This window comes from Stegodyphus dumicola, chromosome 11 (genome assembly GCF_044657685.1).
Source record: "Stegodyphus dumicola isolate Sdum_Otavi_A_Nest chromosome 11, ASM4465768v1".
NCBI classification, from domain to species: Eukaryota; Metazoa; Arthropoda; class Arachnida; order Araneae; family Eresidae; genus Stegodyphus; species Stegodyphus dumicola.
Genome location: NC_140778.1, coordinates 40,187,477 through 40,208,318, shown reverse-complemented (window position 1 = coordinate 40,208,318; position 20,842 = coordinate 40,187,477). Strand labels below are relative to the sequence as shown.

Genomic DNA, 20,842 nt, shown 5'->3' with positions numbered 1-20,842 from the left:
GGAACACTAGGCAAAACCATTGCTATAATGTTACAATGTATAAAATCATGGGTTTCCCTGAAAATGTGGTTATTCCCATTATTCGGTATGGTAATTGGAAGAACACTTAACATGTAAAGCCACATTACATTTTCCACATCGAAAAGTGGTGTTTTTATGACATTGAGCACAGCGAGTTTGCTTTCCTTGCTTTACGATCCTATGATTTATGCCATCATAGCATGAATCAATGTTTCGCTTCTGAGAGGGTTTTCCTTTCCTGCCAGGTTCTGCAGGATGACCACGAGTCTCAAGATAATTTGCATGCTACATGACGACGGAATTCTAAAAGATCCATTGGTTTTGCATTATAAGTTTTGTGTAATTGCCAAGCAAAAATGGAACACTAGGCAAAATCATTGCTATAATGTTACAATGTATAAAATCATGGGTTTCCCTGAAAAATGTGGTTATTCCCATTATTCGGTATGGTAATTGGAAGAACACTTAACATGTAAAGCCACATTACATTTTCCACATCGAAAAGTGGTGTTTTTATGACATTGACGACGACAGCGAGTTTGCTTTCCTTGCTTTACGATCCTATGATTTATGCCATCATAGCGTGAATCAATGTTTCGTTTCTGAGAGGGTTTTCCTTTCCTGCCAGGTTCTGCAGGATGACCACGAGTCTCAAGATAATTTGCATGCTACATGACGATGGAATTCTAAAAGATCCATTGGTTTTGCATCATAAGTTTTGTATAATTGCCAAGCATTTTGTAAGGCCAATTCGAAACAGAACAACATTGGACTTGATTACCATTTCTTTCCACGAATTGATGCTCTATATTTGTCAATGTTTTCGTCTGCTCTATCCACACCTCTCATAAATTGGTTATATACTTTTATCATGTTTGGCTGCTGAACTTGGATTTTCTTTTTTTGTTCTTGTGAATAACGATTTACAAGACACAGTGGATTTACACCAGCACCAGATGATGCAACAGTCACAACACTGTTGTCATGCCATCTACAGACAATATTGCCTTTGCCATCAACTTGATAACCGAATGAGCCTCTTTCCATTTTCTTTAGGGCAACATCCGATTGCAATGGTGGTTTATCAATACGACTTTTTCTAACTGTGTCCTATTGCCTGATGACCCATTGAACCAAGTTTATCAAGCAGGGCAATACTTGTGAAAAAATTATCAAAAACAAAATGATATTGCCCAGGATGCTCCTCTGTTAGTGCATCCATAAACCATAAGACAACAGAAGCACCAACATCATACTCCTTATATTTGTTTGCCAGATTTTTACCTTGATAGGGTTCGAACCAACAAATGTAACCTAGACGAGTTGCCGCACACCAAAACTTGTATCCAAAACGAATAGGCTTTCCTCTTATAAATTGTTTGCATCCGTGTCGACCAAAGTAACGAACCATGGATTCATTAATGCTGAAATGTGTTTCATTTGGAACAAACTTCATGCACAGCTCATTTAGTTGTTTATAAGAGGTCGTAATTTAGCAAACTTGTCAAGTGGGTCTAAATTTGCATTGTCTGCAATATGGAGATTTGAAAATATTGTTTCAAAGCAGTCACGTCTCATGGCAATACTAACAAGGGCTTTTTGTGAATCGGTTCTTTGTTCCCAGAATATGCGCCATCTAGGAAGAGACATGACATCATTCTTACTTTGGTAATTGGTAACTGAGTAATTCTTCCTGATATGGGTTACACATTTAGATCTGCTTTTTCCCATTTTCGTACAACTTTTTCAAGCTTTTTCTTCTTTGTTAGAGGTGATTGCTGCAAAGTAGAAGAAGTCGATGGAACCCCATCTGCAGGAGAATCAAATTTAGGGAAATATGAAGGATCATCTGGGTCAGAGTAAGCATCAAAAGAACCATCCCGAACAAGATAAGCAGGTGCGCGCAGCAAAGAACCAGGCAGATTATTTATTGTTCCCCCATCTTCCTCACCAGAGTCCTCATCAGAAACAGACACTGTAGCATTTTCAGGTGGTTCTATGATTGTGGCACTTGCTTCTATGTTGTCACACGTCTCTAAAAGATCAGTTAACTCATGTAAGGCTATTTCGGACATCTTGTGTCTTGGAAAATTATTTTTAATTATTAAATTATTTTTATTATTTCAACTAAAAAAATATGAAGAGAAAATATATGCATTCTTGTGGTAGTGGTTTTGCCTAGTGTTCCAAAAGGGAAATTTCAAGCCTATAACTAATTCATTTTCTTTTTGCAGTAATAAAGAGTAACTAATTAAATAATAACACAATTTTTTTTTACAATTTTAAAGTATAATGCAACAGAGTTATAGTTATCTGTTTATAGATGAATCTACAAAAACCTTGACGAAAATGAAGACCAAAATTTCACAACATCACAGCAGCCAAATATCTGCAGGAGTGACAAACTCTGTGTTCTAAGCAAAACCATATGCCCTTACAAACTGGCTGACATCACAAATCAAACCATGTGTGCGACCTTGAACCCGTGGCCTAAAAATAACTTTTATGTGAGGGATGTTCCAAAAATGGAACAGTAGGCATAAATGGGTTAAAGTTGTCTAAGTGCCGCTGAGCCTTTTTTTAATGGCGGCCATTGATGTTTACATTTGAAACAGGAGACTAGTGGATTTGTTGCCAATCTAGAGAAACAGCTTCGCAACAACAAAGATAACGCATTCATTTATTATTGCCAATTAAATCATGCTTAATTCTTTCTGGAATTTTTTCGAAGAAATAAGTGTTTAAGATTTACTTTGTAATTTTCAACATAGATATTTTGAGTTTTTATTTATTTTTGCCTTCTCGTGAAGTGAGAACTGAATTAATTAAATGAGAAATACTCAATCGTCTGTCAAAAACTGTTTCTTTTTTGTTTTGTTTGCTTAATTTCTTTTATACATCATTCTAGCTTTATTATGGTATTTGAATAGAACATGTGGCAATGATTAGATAATTTTATTCTTTGAATGATATAAATTTTGTGCATTATGAGTTATAATATGAACGAAATATATAAGTTAACTGTTATATAATTATTGGATTATATAACAGTTAACTTAGTTTCCATTATATAATTATTATATAAGTTAACTGTTATATAATTATTAATACTGTTAAGTGAATCTAGCGCCAGAGTGTCGCTATGGTAAACAAATACTATAGTGAATTTTAAAGAATGCATTTATTCTATTGTGGTTTATGCGCTGTCGGCGAAGTAGATTTCATTCAATCCAATAAGTTTAAATGAAATGCAAGAAAAAATGCGTATAATTTAATATTCCAATACAAGGAAGTCATGTGGTGTACACATCAGATTTTTTAAACTAAATTCAGCTGATTGCTGTCTTTTTCCGCTCGCAGATTTCTCGCTATAATGTTAATTCAGAAATAAGTATTTTTTAGCAAAACATTCTTTCCTTAAGCCAGCGCTTATCACTACTTCTGCCGCCATTAGTTTTTGGTGATAACACCTGATTGCTCCTTTTTTACCACGTGACTCCAACGCATCCGCAGACATACGAATAGAAGTTGAACATTGTTGAACTCCATCTGTACGTCATCCATCACCGCACATCGACCGGATTGCAGATGTCAATCAAAGTGAATTCGCTCGCTGATTGGAGAAACGCATAGACACCGCAATGCATACGCAGCAGTGGAAATGGGCCTAGATTGGAAAGATGGGCAGTGGTTGGAAAACAAATCCTGTGTGAAAAGTTGGGGATGTCGAAGTTCCGCGCTATGTGGTGTCCAGAACGTTGAAGCCAGAAAGAAGAAGCATTAAGTCCGAGAATAGCTCTGCATGATAAACGCCGATAAAAAGCTTTTATTGTTTGTTAGCTGGGGAGAGGGAAATGAAGTATGGTTCCACCACTATGACCAACAAATGAAACAAGGAAGCGGGGTGTGGAAACATTAAGAATCCTCGACCCTATATGTATAGAATCTGGAAATCTGCCTGAGAGTTTTTAAGATGTCAATTTTGGGATAAAAAATTATCACTGTTTATTATTAATAACATGCCTTTTTGATACAATGAGAATAGGTTTTCATTATGCTAACCAGGCCCGCGCCGACAGCTCTACCCAACGAGATGGTTCCTGACCTAAGCTGTCCTGCAGGACAATGAGCAGGATGATGCCATTGCACAGAAGGAAGAAACCACTATCAGCGCACCACAGCGAAGGGCCGGGTGGCGGATCAGATGTGGTAAATTGAACGATAGTTATAAGAAAATGAAAGTTTATGTTATTAAGTCTATTGTGCCTTGTGCAGTAGGTGCTTCGTCCAATTAGAAAAAGAAAAATGATTTGGGATGAAAACGATGTCTTGAAGGGAAAATGTAAAAAGCATTGATATGAAAGTTAGGCATGGTTGCTGGAAATTTGGACTTTGAGAATTTTGATTTAAAGAACTAGCATACGCACAATAATAATCACGTTGATATGAAACACGTGTCAAGATGCAGAGAAGCATTTCACACACAAGATACAATTTATTGCGCACATGAAAATCTTTAAGAAACAGGAAAAAATCACATTTGTCACAGAGATAAAAGAAGCACGTCCCTCCACTATGACGGCTATGAGCTCACTGGCTTGCGCCGACAATAGGTGGAAGGTCGTGCTAAGCACGACGGCGCCGATTCGACATGGCGCAAAAATAGAATACGCAGAGGTAAAGATATTCCTTACTCCCTCTTGAGCTCACAAATTTTTATGCAAATATACATTTACAACTTTTAAAGCTTATGTCTGACCTAAAAAACTAATGTCAGGTATGTTCTCATTATTTTTTCCCCAATGTCACAAACCGTCCTACTACTAAGGCCAAAAGTGGTGGTCTTTTTATTATGGAGGCACCTAAGAGGTGGGCCACCTCCGTCTCCTATGAAAGGACGAATATACATACGCCCATCGATTCGAACCCGGGCCCTTTGGTATTTCAATTGGCTTCCCTAGCCACTATACCGTCTAGGCGTCTGATGTTATCATTATATGATGATTTGTAGGTGCTTTCCCATAATCGAAAATTTGGATGTTGATTCCTTACTATGACTTTTTACCACAATATTTTCTACTATTATGTTTAAAATTGATACATTTTTAAACTGTTTAAAGCTGCGATGCTTCTTGCTGTTTTTTTTTGTCTCACGTAGACGACGTTTTCGCCTTGCGTTTTTCCCTTCTAGATGTGTTCATCTGCGATGTTTTTGTCATGATGATGTTTCCGGTAGGTGCCGCTTCAAATAGCGATAAAATAGCCTAGCATTTAAATACTTTATTGATTTTTGTCATGTAGCTCACGCAACCAAGGGAATTCGTTTCCCTTAGAAAGTCTTTCATGAAAGCATACGAAAACTATCTCCACGCAAAGCGGCAAATAATCTTTTGTGATTTTACTTAGTTAAACCAACGCTTTGTTTGGAGAAAACTTGAAATGAAGATAAAAGTTTGGTTCTTTGAAGTGCACATTTCTTTGTATTTATTTTTAAGGATTTTCTGAGATACTGTAGCTACGTTTTAAGGTTTTTAATTAAATGTTTTTAAATAAATTTTTAGTTTAAATCATTGATAATTTGAACTGTCTATGTGCGTTTGTCATGAAACACAATGAAAATGTGGAATTAAATTAGAAAAGTTATGCAGAAAATCCTGGAATATATTGAATGCTATTTTAATAGTAAATAAATATGTAGAGTCATTAAGTTAATTTTTGAAGGAGAAGACATAAAAAATGAGCAATGGCCTCGTTGGGACTCGAATCTGGACCTGTCGAATACGCGCCGCGTATGTTACCGTTACACCAGGAAGGCATGCTGGAAGAAGGGAGAAAATACCTTATATACTTCCCCTTTTAAAGGGTGAGTGAGGATTAGGGAACCCAGTCTTCAAATTCTGGTTGTGACGAATTATTGTCTACCACCTTTTAGTTCGAGCGCCACTTGTAGAGTCATTAGGGTTTCTTCGATGCTGGAGACATGAAAAATGAGCAACGCCTTCGCCGGGACACGAATCTGGACTTCTCGAATACTTGCGAAGTTTGTTACTGTTACACCAAGAAGGCACACGGAAATTAGAGAGAAAATACCTTATATATATTGATATAGTAACAGAAGTTCATACTTAAATTTCAGTTATTAATTTCTCCATAGAAACTTCATCTTGTAATTTATGAACTATTTAACAGACTCAGATGAATAAATTATTAATGAGTACAAAATATCAATATATTTGTTTGAAAACAGTATAAATGAAATTTAATCAGGTGGATGATGTTGCAACTTTTGATCTTTTTTCGTATTCTTATTATTTACATTTAACAACATCGATAAGTGAATTTTTGCTTACCTTTCTTGATAAATATCCACAGGAACGCTTGGAATTCCTTTTAATTTTTATCACACAGAAGCTTTATTTACAGCTATGTACAACAATTGTATGCTTACATTTGAACGTTCAACATGTTTTTCGGGTTGCCACTACATCTATCTCAAAAATCCGCAATGCGGTAAGAAAAATATAACAAGTTTAAAGTAAAAAAACGCTGCGCCTTCTCGTGGCCAACTACATACACTGTAACAGATGATGCTTGATAAATATTTAATATTCACTCAGTTTCAGAAAATTTCTAGTTCTGAAATCAAGCCTTCATTTTGTAACTACGCATAATAATTAAAAACAGGAAAAATTTGATCCTATACTGATAAAGAATATAACTTAAAAATTTTATACATTTCGTAGAAATCGGAAAGTCTCGCTCTTTAACAAGCTGCAAAGGTAGTGCGAATTTTCTACAGAAACATGTATCAATTTCTGAACACATTTTCTCCTGCAAAAAGAGGATCTCACGTAAATCTACCTCAAAAACCTAATGGAAATCTGAGACAGCTTTCCTGAAAAATTCCTCCCTCGCGGATAGTTCTAAACTGCTTTGTGTTCACTAAAATAAACCATCCAAATCTTCGTTGAGGTACGCAACGTTTTTCAGCAAACCTTTTTTTAAATTTCATTTTGACTAGCTTCACTTCCATAAGTTGTTCTACCAAAATGTAATCATTTATTATTTGCTCTAAGTAGCTCATTCATTTCTGTTACAATGTTTATATCTGCTTGGAATTTAAAAATATATATATACATTCATTTACCTCTTCAATACCATTTGCTGTTGAGTTTCAAAAAAGGCTGTTTCTGCCTGCCTTAAAAATATAATTTCAAAAGAATGATAGTTTTCTTTCCTATGAATATTTTAAGGAATATGAGCTGCATAATCGCCTGATTGGCGATGTGCTTGGATAAGCTGCACGTGATAGGGATGCTTTTTTTTTTTTTTTTTTTTTTGCAGAGAAGCCTCCAGATACCGGAATGGAAAACTCTGCGTGCACTTATGGAGGTAGGAAGTAAGGTGTAGTGAACGCAATGGAGGTAGAAACCTTTCCTACCTCCATGCATGCAATACACTTTGCGTACTTAAACATGGAGTTACCTGTACCTGATTTAGGACATTCTGTTTGATGTCTGGAGTCTATGCTGATCGTGCCCGATTCATGACAGCTCTTAGAAACGAACCTGTTTCAGCTAACCTCCTGTGCAGCATTGCAAACAAATTATGGCTAGGTGTACACCTCATAGCCTGTCGTTCCGCGTACAAGCGCTGTGCGGCTGGCCCACTACAGTTTGTAGCACATATACCAAATGCATATTGGCTAACTTTCCATTTGTATAATTATTCATTCTACTAACTATCTGTCCTGGTGCGAAGTGACGATTCCCTGCAAGAACTCCTGCGGAACTTTCGCGGAACGCCATCTACAGCATCAAAAAAGTATTTCAGACCCTGCATTGGTATATGATTCAGAGTCGTTGAGGCAAAGAATAGACGTTCTTTGGCTCTACCCTTTCTAGAAGTTCTGAAACGTGGTACTGAGACCCCCTGTGTACATATAGAATAGAAATATTTAATAAAGTATAACAACTTATACGAAAAACGATACCTGATGATACAGTACAAAGTCTGTAATCCGGACGTCCATAATCCGGACCTCAAAGCTACAAACTTTATACGCATGCGCGTATAACGGACGGTATAAGCTAGGCTAAACTTATCTAAGGCATTTCAGTTAATGTTGCAGATTGCGCTACTCTTTAATCTTCTAATTGGATCTGGCTTATTATTTTTTGCAGACTGTTAGAACAATTTTATAAAAATTAAGCTTGAACTTTCGATTATGCCAAAAAGAGTTTCCAATTCTGGAGCTGCAAGAGGATCTACAAAGCGAAAACATATTTCGATGTCCATTAAACAAAAAGTGGAATTGCTGCAAAAAATGGATAAAGGCTTATCCGTCTCAAAATTATGTGAGAAGCATGGCATTGGAAAGTCCGCTATATATGACACAAGAAAAAGGAACTTTTTGAATTTTTTGTGGAAGCATCTTAAACAACTTACATTGAAAGATATGTTTAATAAAGTAAACAAATAAATATTAAGCTTTTTTTGTAAATTTTGATACCCTTTAGATCATAATTGTTTTTTATTTCATAAATTACGATTTCATATTTTTAATTGTATAATTTCTCCATGCCATCTTACCAGATTTAAATTGATGATCTATTATCCGGAAAACCCCCTAATCCAGAATTGCTGAAGTCCCGACGAGTCCGGATTACGGACTTTGTACTGTATTTATTTATGTAAAGATTTTTTAGATTTAAAACATTTCTTCAAAACGGACATACTTGCTGAAAAGTATATGAAACTTTATGATTCATCACATAGTTTTTTTCTCTTTTATTGCTTTTGTTTTTGTTAAAGTATTTTAGTTAGCATTTAATACTAAAACTGGTTTTAATTTTTAGGTGAACCAGTGTTCAAGTCGCGGAACGACCCCTCTGTTGATGGCGGTGGAACGTGCTTCCTATACGAAACAATCCTCTTTTTTTTTTTAAATATGTGAACAATTAAGGAAGAAAGGAGCGGATGTGAAGATAACCAACTCAAATGGACAATCCTCTCTTCACGTGGTGGTAATTTCGAATCAAGAAAATTTGGTAAAAATGTTCTTGATTGGAAATAACTACATCGACATCCGTGATCACAGGGATTTGTTGCATTGTTGGCAGAGTTGCTAATAGATTGTGCAAACCTTCACGCTCACTGCTGGGAGGATTGCATCATTATCTATGGCAATGTAAACAATGCTTCAGTTTTTAAAACAATGTCCAGAAAATCAAAGAATTGCATTCAACTAAATAAATTATGTTTGAACGCAATTCGAAAGAACATTCGAAATATTAAAGGCATCAGCAGTTTGCCGTTGCCTACATACTTAGTCAATAAAATAATGTTTAAACAATATTTGAGGGATGAAAAGAATGCGGGCAGCGCAGCGAAAAAGTGTAGTGTAGGAGATAACCTAAATAAGTTCCTTTTAGACCGTGGACTTCGTTTATAGTTTATGTATTTAAAACGCGTGTTTGAAGTATTGTATCATACATTAAGGTTTTAATAGTATTCTTAAATATATATATGTGATATTTCGGCAGGCATGGTGAAGCTTAGCATCAAAGTTCGTGCATTTCTTTAGCAGAATGGTAGCTTTTAATTGCCCATTTTTATTTAACTCACCGCCCGACTCGCATTCGATTCTATTTACGTGTCGAAAACTGCAGTAAAAATTAATCATGTTTACAATTTTTTTTTTCATTTAGAGTGAACTAAAATTGTCCTGAAAACGACCTTTGTTAGATTTTCTTCCCCCCTCCTTGTAGCATGGAGGTAGGAAGTAAGATGGAGTAGCCCTAACAAGTTTCTCCCGTACCCTGCTCTGAAGCACTGGCGATCCCTACGTGGTGACCAAAACATTGGGTCATTTACCATTGAGTTCAATGGGATTTGACGCGTTCGAATGTAAATATTTTGTAATTACGTCTTAAATATACATATAAATGTATATATTTTCTTTTTCTACAGCACTTCAGAGTCCTAAGTGTATGAAAACAACATATTTTTAAACAACATTTCATTCAGAACGGAATTAAATGCTATACTTTTCACAGGACAGTTTTCTCAGAATGGTTTAATTTGAATGAAATATTTCCACAAGTTTTCATTAATTAGATTAGAAAAAAAATTTAAGGTAATTCGATTTTATTCGGTTAAGGTACAAAAATTAAGATCAAAGTTTATTGTATTATTAATATTAAAATTATGCATTATTTCTTTTCTATTTATAGAGCTTTTTCCTAAAATACTTTCTGAAATATGACATGATTTTTTGGCTTTTGAGGCATCTTTTAAATCCAAAACTGTAAGTCAATTTATAATTAATGCTCTATTCGGTTCATTTTAAATTAGAGAATTATTAGGAAATACTTTAAATAGTACTTAACTTTCTCTGAACATTTCTGAAAGGGAATAAAATAATTTTTTTTTTAAGTATTATTTAAAACTTTTAACTGAGTTAATATAAAATGTAAGGGGAATAATTTTTTTAATTATACTTATCAGATTTTTTTTTACCCTTCATTTCAACAATACATATTCCAAAACTCTTTATTATGTTCTTAAGTGCGCATCTCATAGCATTTGCTTTACAATACCTTTTAACAGATTGCTTTCTAATACGAACAATTCTTGCTTAAATAGTTTTATAACGTATTTGTCAACAGGATTTCAATTTATGTTTACAATTCAATATTAGGATTATTATATATTCGGATAACATTTATAATCATTATAAATTAGATACATTTAATAATTAGATTTCTTCACTGTACTTTTACAGTTGTTTATAAGTGAATAAATTCTTTATTTCGAATACATTTGTAAATAATTTAATGAATATTTATGTATTTTGTCAAAGGCTGATACATGCTTTTTGCAAGCACATGCATAAATACCCATACATATTTCCTATTTTTCATGTCCAGCATGTGCAAATCTTTAATTTCTGTGCATTCACTATATTTTTCGTGTAAAGTAATTTACACTAATTTAGCATACACATGAAAGTTTTACATAAAAAATATATATGAATAAATTTGAATGAAAATTATATGCATTATTTTTAATACCCACTCAAAGGTCAGTTTTTCTTCAAAATTTCTCCGCGATGGCATCTCTCTCTTTAGGCAGATAACCCTTGCATGTGTTACTCTATTTAATAAAAACTTAATCTGACCTATGTGCCTAATTACAAATAAGATATATAAAATTAAAACGATGAGTTTAAAATGAGAAGCAGTAAAGCCTCTCCTCTAAAAATTTAAAAGGTACATGTTACAATAATATTTGGATGTGAAAAAAATTTGTTTTATTTAAAACATTTTGGCATTTGCAAAATAAAATAAAAGTAGCGAATACTCTATCAAGGGTATCGAAAGACGTATACAATTTTAAATGTACCGTAAGGTATTTTTCATTCTTTAAGCATAACATTTATCTTAAAATCTTAATTTTTGTAGTTCAACAGCTTAGAATTTTATAAAACAAATTTATAATAAAAATCACTGTTGTTAGTTATCGAAAAATAACCAAGATGTGATTTTTGCTTAAATGTCGCTAAACTATACAAATTGTTATTATCCATCATACTAGGAATGTTTCTTTTATGTGGAATTGTCCCGTTTTTCGATTTGTATGGTACTGTCGTTTGTCGAAATACTATCAGAACCGTGTCAAGCGAGCTTCTGGATGTAAACAAAGAACACCCTATCTGGTGACCCAAGCTTCAAAGCAGTGCTTCACTTCTAGTGCCGGATGGGCCCTCCTTCCTTTCCTACCTCCATGAATTGAATTTTCTCTACATTATATCTAAAACAAAACCTTGCGAATCGGATGAGAATTTCTGGAGATCTGCCTTAAGCCTCCATGGGTGAAGGTTACTCTTCCGCCGCTCTCATGGCGAGCCATGATCCTAAGTCGAACCATGGTGTTCTTCCTCTGGGTAAAAGCTTTTCCAACTGGAGTTTGCCTATGGATGACTTCACTGATGATACAATGACCGCTACTGAATATGGACCTTCTGTTGATTGAAAAACTAAATTTGGAAATCAAGGTATTGGAATTGAAAATTAACACAATCAAGGATACGAAAAAACAACTTGACACTACTAGACCTGTTACTGAACTGGATAAATACACCAAGGCACTTGCAAAGATGTTACGAGAAGACACGCTGCAGAAGGACTACCTAATAGGTAAGCGAGATATTTTAATTTCTCAGTGTACTAAACCCTTCCCCTCTAAATCGGCTAGTAATGTTGACTTGCAACATCTAAAAAGGAAAATATTAGATAACTCTGATCTTTCTGATAATAACTCAACTCAAAATGATGGATTCATTAAACCCACTCGAGTAGCCTAAATAGGAAAAAAAGAACACGTAAAAAAATCCCATAACTACTAGCAATAAATTTCATATCTTAAATGCGGACAATGCGAAATATCATCAGGATAATACTCAAAATACTCTTTCTAAAGCTCCTGAGGATCAAACTACTCTTCCACTAAAAAAAAAATCTGTACCTCCTATTATGGTAAAACTCCCAAGCAACATCAAACAAAATGTATATCTGAAGCAACTTGCCCCTGAATCCTCTTCTAAATTTTACAGCAAAAGTAGCGGTGAATTTCTTAAAATCTTTTCAAACACTTCCGATGATCACAGAACTCTCACTACTTATCTTAAAAATCATTCAGCGGTTAATTTCTTAAAATCTTTTCAAACACTTCCGATGATCATAGAACTCTCACTACATGTCTTAAAAACACTACCTCATGAATGCACTACACAAAAAAACAATTAAAGTCGTAATACGAGGATTACCTATTGACATGGACACCACAAAAATTAGTGACATTCTAACTGAACCAGGATATAACGTACATAAAATAGTACAAATGACATGTTTATGTACACAACAACCCATGCCTTTATGTCAAGTTCAACTTCTTCCTACACCCAATATTGACTCTCTATATGACATTACACATTTCTCACTATTCATAGTTGAAATTCAAAGGTACATAAACAAAAACCTCATTTCACAGTGCCAAAAATGGCATCACTTCCAAAAACTTTCCTAGCCCCATGTTGCGTCAAGTGTGCAGGAGAACGCAAAACTTCACTCTGCCCAAAAGCAGGTTTCTTAGAAAATCCCATCTGTGTAAACAGCAGTAATTCTCACTCTGCTTCTTATCGTGCTTCCTTAAAATTCCCCAAACCCAAAACTATTAGTGCAAATCAGAAAAAAAAAAAAAAAAAAAAAAATATTCCTACTATGAGGGTACTACTCAATAAACATCAAAATTCTGGACCACAGCAGATAGAAAAAACTCCAAATCAACCGTATCCCACTCTTGAACTCACTCAAAACCAAAAACCTCCAAAAACTCCCCATCAGCCTTCATAGAATTTTTTAATGCTATAAAAATTTTCAGTATTCACTTATCTAAGCTAACAATGCTCATCAACCAAAAATTAAACAAATTAAGAAAATCTCAAACTGTTATTGAAAAAATCTACATAATCTTCCTAATCCTCTTACAGGCTAATAACTCAAATTCTAATTAACTTAATATCCCAACAATTAACTAATTCAGATGATATCTCCTAATTGCAACTCTTCTTCATTTTAATTAAATTTCTATTAACTCCCATGTCTTAGACTAACTCCTCCCCTTGCTTTCGGCTTCCCTTTCAAAATTGCATGGCAATGAAAAGAGCTCCCCTGCACATTGAGAATCTCTCGCCCACCTACCACCTTCTTCCTCCTTTGCACATGACTGCTCTGACTCCTCAGTTTCAACACCTCCTGAAATGGCCAATAAATGGCACCAGGTTTGCTACTTTTCCTCAAGCTCTCCATCCAGCTACACACTCAGTTACAGCTATCTCTCGAAAGTGAATTTGCTTGCCTACTCGGTGCTTATTTTTAGAACTCTTGTCGTCAACATCGACTCATGGTCACCTTTATATCAGACTTGCAATTACTCTTTCCCATACAATGCTCGTCAACATTTGAAAAATTGAAAAAAATTGTTCTGCTGGGATAGGTTTTTAACCAGGAGCCTCAGAGCTTAAATTGCACTGGAGCCCGGCTCTGGTACTTCTGAGTTTTCGTGATAAATTATAATTTCAACCAGAGTGCACCGTTAATCGTAAAAGATGCCTTAAAAATCAATTCTAACTTCTGAATGTAGGCCTGTCTTTCCCTTGCACTTAAGCTTTGCACAGAGGTTGAGCCTTTTAAGGAAAGAAATGCCCCCAATTGTATGTCAAAGGCTTATTCTCCAGGATATGATATGAATTTATGAGAGTGGGTAAATGTTATGTTCCTCCCTCAAAGAACTAAAAGTGGTGCCCAGATCGTGAACATTCCGCGCTAGTGACTTCCTCCTGCAAAGCTCCTGTATGCTTTCTGAATGATGTAACCAAATGGGGTTACCGCTGTTGTCACTTGTACCGAGAAGTCTTATGTAGTGCACAAATGTTCATTCGTTTTCACTAAGAGGATTTAAATATGGATATAAGCATAAGAGATAAATGTTACGTGTGTAACGAGCCATTTAGTGCGATGACAAAAATGTATATGTTATCTGCGCAGAAGAGTGGCCTCCAGTGTTTTGAACATATGTTAGAAACAACTTTTACTTGCTTTTGCAGTAAGCACTTGTCTGTAGCTAGAAAATCTCATTTGAGGTCATGTCTAGAATTTTTTCACAGGTTGACAGAATATTCGTATAGCAAAATTCTTAGAAATCAGATAGGCAAATCTGAATAGTGTAAAGCATACTAGTGAACCTGTAGAAGAAACAGAGATTCACATTTGATGAAAATAAATTATAAACCATTTATTTGTTTCCACAAGATGAAATATTCAATATATTTTTACATGATAAGTGTTCAATGTTTATATCTGCTGCATAATGAAGTCTGGATAAGAACTTCAAAAACTGAAATTCTAAATGGTGGCTAAATGTTTCATCCAATATATATGCTGTAAATTATTTGTGTTTTGCTTTAAACTGTTTCTGAATTTCACACAGTTATGTATTACAACCATGCCATTACAGATAGTAATACCATTCTTGGTACCTGTCATGAAAACTATATTAGATATTTCCACTCATCCTGAACAAGTATTAAAGACCATGCCTTTTGGGCTCCAGTATCAAATGTGTCAGTGTATAAAATTTACAAAATAAGTGCAGCATTCCATTGCATTGTTAGAAAAGTGAAATGAAATCTCCGACATTTTCAGTCAAATCTTGGACATATTAAGATCAGTGACACCAGGTGTGTAGTGTGTATAAGAAGAAATTTGTGTAGCGTCATATCTCTGCATGTAAGAAATCGAAGCATGATAGATATTTATTTTGAAAACTTTTATAATTTTTCATGTAATAGATAAAGAAAGCTAAAGTAATTCAGTTGTATTTTCTGCTATCATATTATAAGATGAAATTGTTTTCCATTTTAAGAACTCAGGAATAGTTTGTCTCTGAAGAATAAAATAAAATAATAAATGCTTTAAAGCACACATGTTAAAAAAAATAAACAATTTAATAAATGTCATAGGCAGTAGCTTTTTTGCTAGGTGCTTCGGAAAGTATGGAGGTTTTGGAAGTACTGAGCAAAGGTAAAAGTATTGTTGAAATTATTTTAAGATTAGTTTCATTTCTCATCTTTAATATTTTTTCGTGAGAACTGTATACTGTGTAATTGTTTCTGTATATTTAAATGTGTATCAGTTTTCTCTGTAAAATTCACTTTACACTTTTCTGATTTCTTTTCTTTTCAAAATTCACAAGTCTTGCGTCTGTTTGCTCGTGCAGAGTTTGTAGGGGTGCCTTTTCGATTAACTCACATACTCAGGATTTAAAGGCATACGATTTCTAAAATATGTGACAAAATGATTTAAATCTTGTTGGCATTATCATTTAATGGTCATATTTTGTGAGAAATTTTTGATGAATATCTTATTTTTGGAGAATTTTTTGAAGGACATTGAAAACAAAATTATTTGATTTTTTTATTTTTGATTCTGAAAGTTGGTCTCTTAACATGTTTAGGTTACTGTAGACTGAAGGGTACCCCATGTATTATCATAAAGTTTTTGTTTCATTTATTGCCAAGCCAAGAGAGTACACAATGCCAAGTTTGAGATTCTCTGATATTTTTTTAAGTGAAAATAGGTTAATATGTACATGGATACTGAGTTCGTGCAATTCTTCGACTTGTTATTTTGTCTTTTTGTAGCAGCGATTTTTTGGTGCTAAAATAATTTTTGGCGCTACACAAAGCCAAAATAACAAGTCAAAGATTCGCACAAACTTGGTCTCCATGTACCGCCAAAAATTGCAGTTTTTGTCAAGGGGTTACCCGTAAATATACTTTTACCCATGTTTATGTTCTCTTTACTTTCTCTTCATTAGACACCTGTACCGAAAGTTGCAAAAATGGTTCTAATCTTATTACATGGAGAGCTATCTGTACAAAAGAATTTTTGTTATTGTTCCGTTTTGAGGACCGTTAAAGAATTGCAGCGCAAATGCGCCCATTTAACAGCTCGCGTAATCTAGCGTACGCACTGATTTCAGATTGCGTAAGCTTATATAGTTCTGTATTTCTTAAGATGCCATTGAAATACTAGTTTAATTTTTAAATCCTTTTTTGATATCCTATGGATTTAACAATATGGGAAATGCCCACGATGAAAAGTCTGCAATAAAATTTTGGGTGAAGTGCAGAATCACCCACTGCTTGACACGTTTTTAAGAATTGCACATACTCAGTATCCATGTACACGGCGACCTATTTTCACTTAAAAACAAAAATCCCAGAATTGCTGAAAAATGGCACTGTGCACACACCCTTGACTTTATCTATGTACACTTCGACCTATCTTCACTTAAAAAGTAAAAGAAAATTGACAAAAATGCAATTGTTTTGACCCTTGTAAAAAGCAGCAAACAAATAAGTTGGCGATTCTGTACTTTACAAGAATTTTTTCAAAGAAAAAGCATTATTCATTATAGAAAATTATGTTTGAACAACCAACGAGATGAAATTATGCTTTAGCGATAACTGGGTAGCGAAATAGCGATGCAGGCATCCATTCAGTTATGTTTAGCAATTTTTATATAAATTATAATAATGATCTGGAATAGTTATTTACTCTTATGCTTCCATTCAGTCATGTTTAGCCTTTTCTATATAAATTATAATAATAAAAAATATTATATGAAATTAACCTTTCATCTAAATTAAAACATCAATCTTAGATAGTTATTTACTATTATACAGTACAAATTCCGTAATCCGGACTCGTCGGGACTTCGGCGATTCCGGACTAGAGGATTTTCCGGATGATAGATCATCAATTTAAATCTGGTAAGATGGCATGCAAAAATTATACAATTAAAAATAGGGGTACGTTTCCGTTTTGCCGGCGCAATAGATAAAGTCGCCAATAATGGTACAACTGATGCCAAACGGAATATCTTCGCTGATAACCTTTTACACCTCATTTTCAAAACAAGTCGCAGCCATTTCTTATCCGATTGATTATTTCTTTCAATACTGGCATACAATTACATAGAATTTTTACAAGATAGTTAAATTTTATGCCCTAAGACCATTCATGGTAATTAAGTCAATTAGAATGCAATCACACTGCACACCCGAAGGCAAAAATATAGAAAAGGCAAAATCAATTGTTAAATTCATAAATTCTAATGAGAATGCACTAGCGAAGTAAAGCACTGTGGTTTACATATTTTCTGAGTAAGCTATTCGTACAAATTGAAATAATTCTTGCATTTAAACTTGTATTCCAAATTAAGATTTAAGTTGAAATTAATGTAAATAACTGCTGAGAGAATTAGATTTTTGTAGCGCAGTTTACGTGAGATGAGATCACTTGGGGTCACGCGATTTAAACCGGCAAATCAGGATGTAGAACCATGAAAGCATAGTAAATTCTTAAATTAATGTATTTTTACAAAATGTTAAACCATATTAAAATATTTATGCCTTCAAAATAAAAAATTCTTAGAATTAACATTTTTTAACATTTTTTATGTGTGTACTGTATGATGTTGGCAACAAAGTCTGCTTGGAGAGTTTTGTGCAAGCGAAACTGAAAAGTACCAAAATATGAAACCGTAATTTATGAAATAAAAAGCAATTACGATCTAAAGGGTATCAAAAATTTAAAAAAAAAACCTTTATAGTTATTTCTTTACTTTATTAAACATTTCTTTCAATGTAAGTTGTTTAAGTTGCATTGTTTTATGTGCTAATACTTTCTCTTTAATTCTATAAACAGACAAAATTTCTTGTTCAGTTGCAAACTTCCGCTGTTCAAGTCCTGTAATTGCTGTGCCGAGAATACCAACTAACTTGTCAGTCGAAATTTTTTCGTTTTCACTAACCTCTCTGTCACTTTCTTCATGCCTTTATCCATTTTTTGTTTGATGGACATCGAAACATGCTTTCGCTTTGTAGATCCTTTGGCAGCTTCAGAATCGGAAACTCTTTGACATAATCGAAAGTTCAAGCTTACTTTTTATAAAACTGCTCTAATAGTCTGCAAAAAATAATAAGCCGGATCCATTTAGAAGATTAAGGAACAACACAATCTGCAACATTAACTGAAATAGATAATTAGATCATTTTAGCCTAGCTTATACTGTTTGTTATACATTAAACGTGCATGTGTAAACGTATTATGCGCATGCATAAACGTATTATGCGCATGCATAAACGACGCATGTGCAGAAAGTTTGTAGCTTTGAGGTCCAGATTATAGATCATTCCGGATTATGGACTCCCGGATTAAACACTTTGTACTGTATTTATAATTATTTGATTATAAGGAAAGTGTCATTTTACATTATAAATCATATTTAAATAAATAATATGATGGTGTATATTAGTTTAGGTAATTCAATGTAATTTCATTTTAAATGAAAATACGTACACAATTTTTTTTTTTAAATTTCATTTAATTAAATGGAACTCTAGAGTTATTCAAAATGTTATTCATCAGTCTTTTTTAAATACTTCTTTTCAACTTCTTTTTCTTGTTCTAGTTATTTTTTTATCTATTTACAAATCTGTATTCTTAATTTCCAACCAAATTCCACTTATCATTTAGGTAAATATCCATACAATGCATAATTTCATACTTTCTAGTGAACCTTAATAAAGTTTAATTACAGTTTTGTGTTTTTGATAAGTTTAAATCAGATTTGTATTGTGTTGTGTTCCAGATTTAAAAAATGAATTAAAAATATTTGTACACCAATTTGGATAATTTCTCGACTTTATTGTTGGCTTTACATTGTGTTCAGTTTTGAAAATTCAAATAATATTTCAGAACTTAAAAGTAAGCTTATTTTGTAATTCTAGATATTTTCTTATTTGTATTTACAGTTTGCAAGAAATGGCATTATGGTGATTAGTATAAAAGCGTGGTTCAGCTAAAGTTTCACAAGAACAGAAGTCATGCAGCATGAAACATTTGAAGATTAAATATGAGATATCTCCTTGCAAACGCAGCATTTTTTAATAAACTCCTTAGCTAATTCACTCATGCATGAAAATGATTTATTGCATATAACTTTTTCATGAGATTAAATAAGCACATGTATTGCTAAATAACCTTTGAATTTAAATGAACTGCTATATTTAGCACATGTTTATAGTTTCTCACCAGTGTGGGTAAAAATATGTGTGTTTCTAACACACATTTAACTGTGAATATCTAGTTACAAATATCACATTCATGTCATTTCTCATTGTCGCTGGATAAGTATTTGTCTCTTTAATGCACTTGTGTGTGCGGATGATTTACAAACATTGCATTCATGTAAGTTGCCCCCAGTGTGTGTAAACAATTTTATTTTAATGATGCAAATAATTCATCACATACAACTTGTTCATGTGTGATAAAGATTTAATATGACTTTTGAGTATAAATGGCACGAACACACTCATGTTGTTTTGTACCTGTGCGGAAAGCAATATGTGCCTTTAACATACTTGCATGTGCAAATAACTTATTATATATACCTGGGGTGGCCAAACTTTATGATGACAGCAGCCTCATGGTGGATTTCATGAATGTTCGAGAGCCGCAAATCCATATTTAAACCATTTAAAAAATAATAAGACATGTTTTCGATGGAAAGAAATGTTTGAAGTAATTAAGAGTTTCACATTTTATATGCGATTTGCATGGTTACATGTAAATGTAAATAAATATTTTTTTTTCCTCTCTGTCCTGTATTCAGGAAAGTAAGTCCCAATAAAATATAAATTTGAAATTAGTGTACTGTACTGTGTAGTTGAGCATTCTTCTTTCAGACAGAAAAAGCAAACATATTCTTTTTGTTTCCTCCTCCTTTTATAACTGTTGTTTGATTTTAGCAGACGTAAGCTAAAATCGGAAAAATATGTATTGTTCTTTAAGTATACAGTTATGTAATACATTTTTCGTATGAGTGAGTTATAAATAATTAATTTTAAAAAAGTGTGTTTTTCTTTAACTCAAAATCTTTTAGAAAATAAATGAAGAAATGCAAGTCAACACGCATTGCAGAAAAAACTTTTATTCCCAAATAGGCAATAGAGTGCATTCCAATGAAACTGTCATTTTATGTATACCAGTAGTGTTCAGATTTATCACAGTGTTACCTCTTAAAAATGCAAACCTCAAATAAATAAGCAGCAGACACTAAAAGAAAATGTACAAATGTAAAGAGGGGAATGGAAACATACAGTTAACACATGAGGTAAACATTGGATCAC

At 33.6% G+C, this 20,842-nt stretch overlaps 1 protein-coding gene across 2 annotated transcripts in view; it reads left to right on the top strand.

The window, feature by feature from the left end:
- LOC118179794 (ankyrin repeat domain-containing protein 16-like) overlaps positions 1-20,362 on the top strand; it is a 47,231-nt gene extending 26,869 nt beyond the window's left edge. The window contains exons 3-4 of one of the 2 annotated variants that reach the window (XR_015043924.1): positions 8,880-12,221; positions 19,466-20,362. Coding sequence is in view for 1 of the 2 variants with exons in the window: in XM_085826617.1 (XP_085682743.1) it covers positions 19,466-19,494 (29 nt within the window). In the remaining variant the exon portion in view is untranslated. The remainder of the gene's footprint in view (positions 1-8,879; positions 12,222-19,465) is intronic. The other variant, XM_085826617.1, reaches the window with a different exon arrangement.
- Positions 20,363-20,842: the final 480 nt, after the last annotated feature.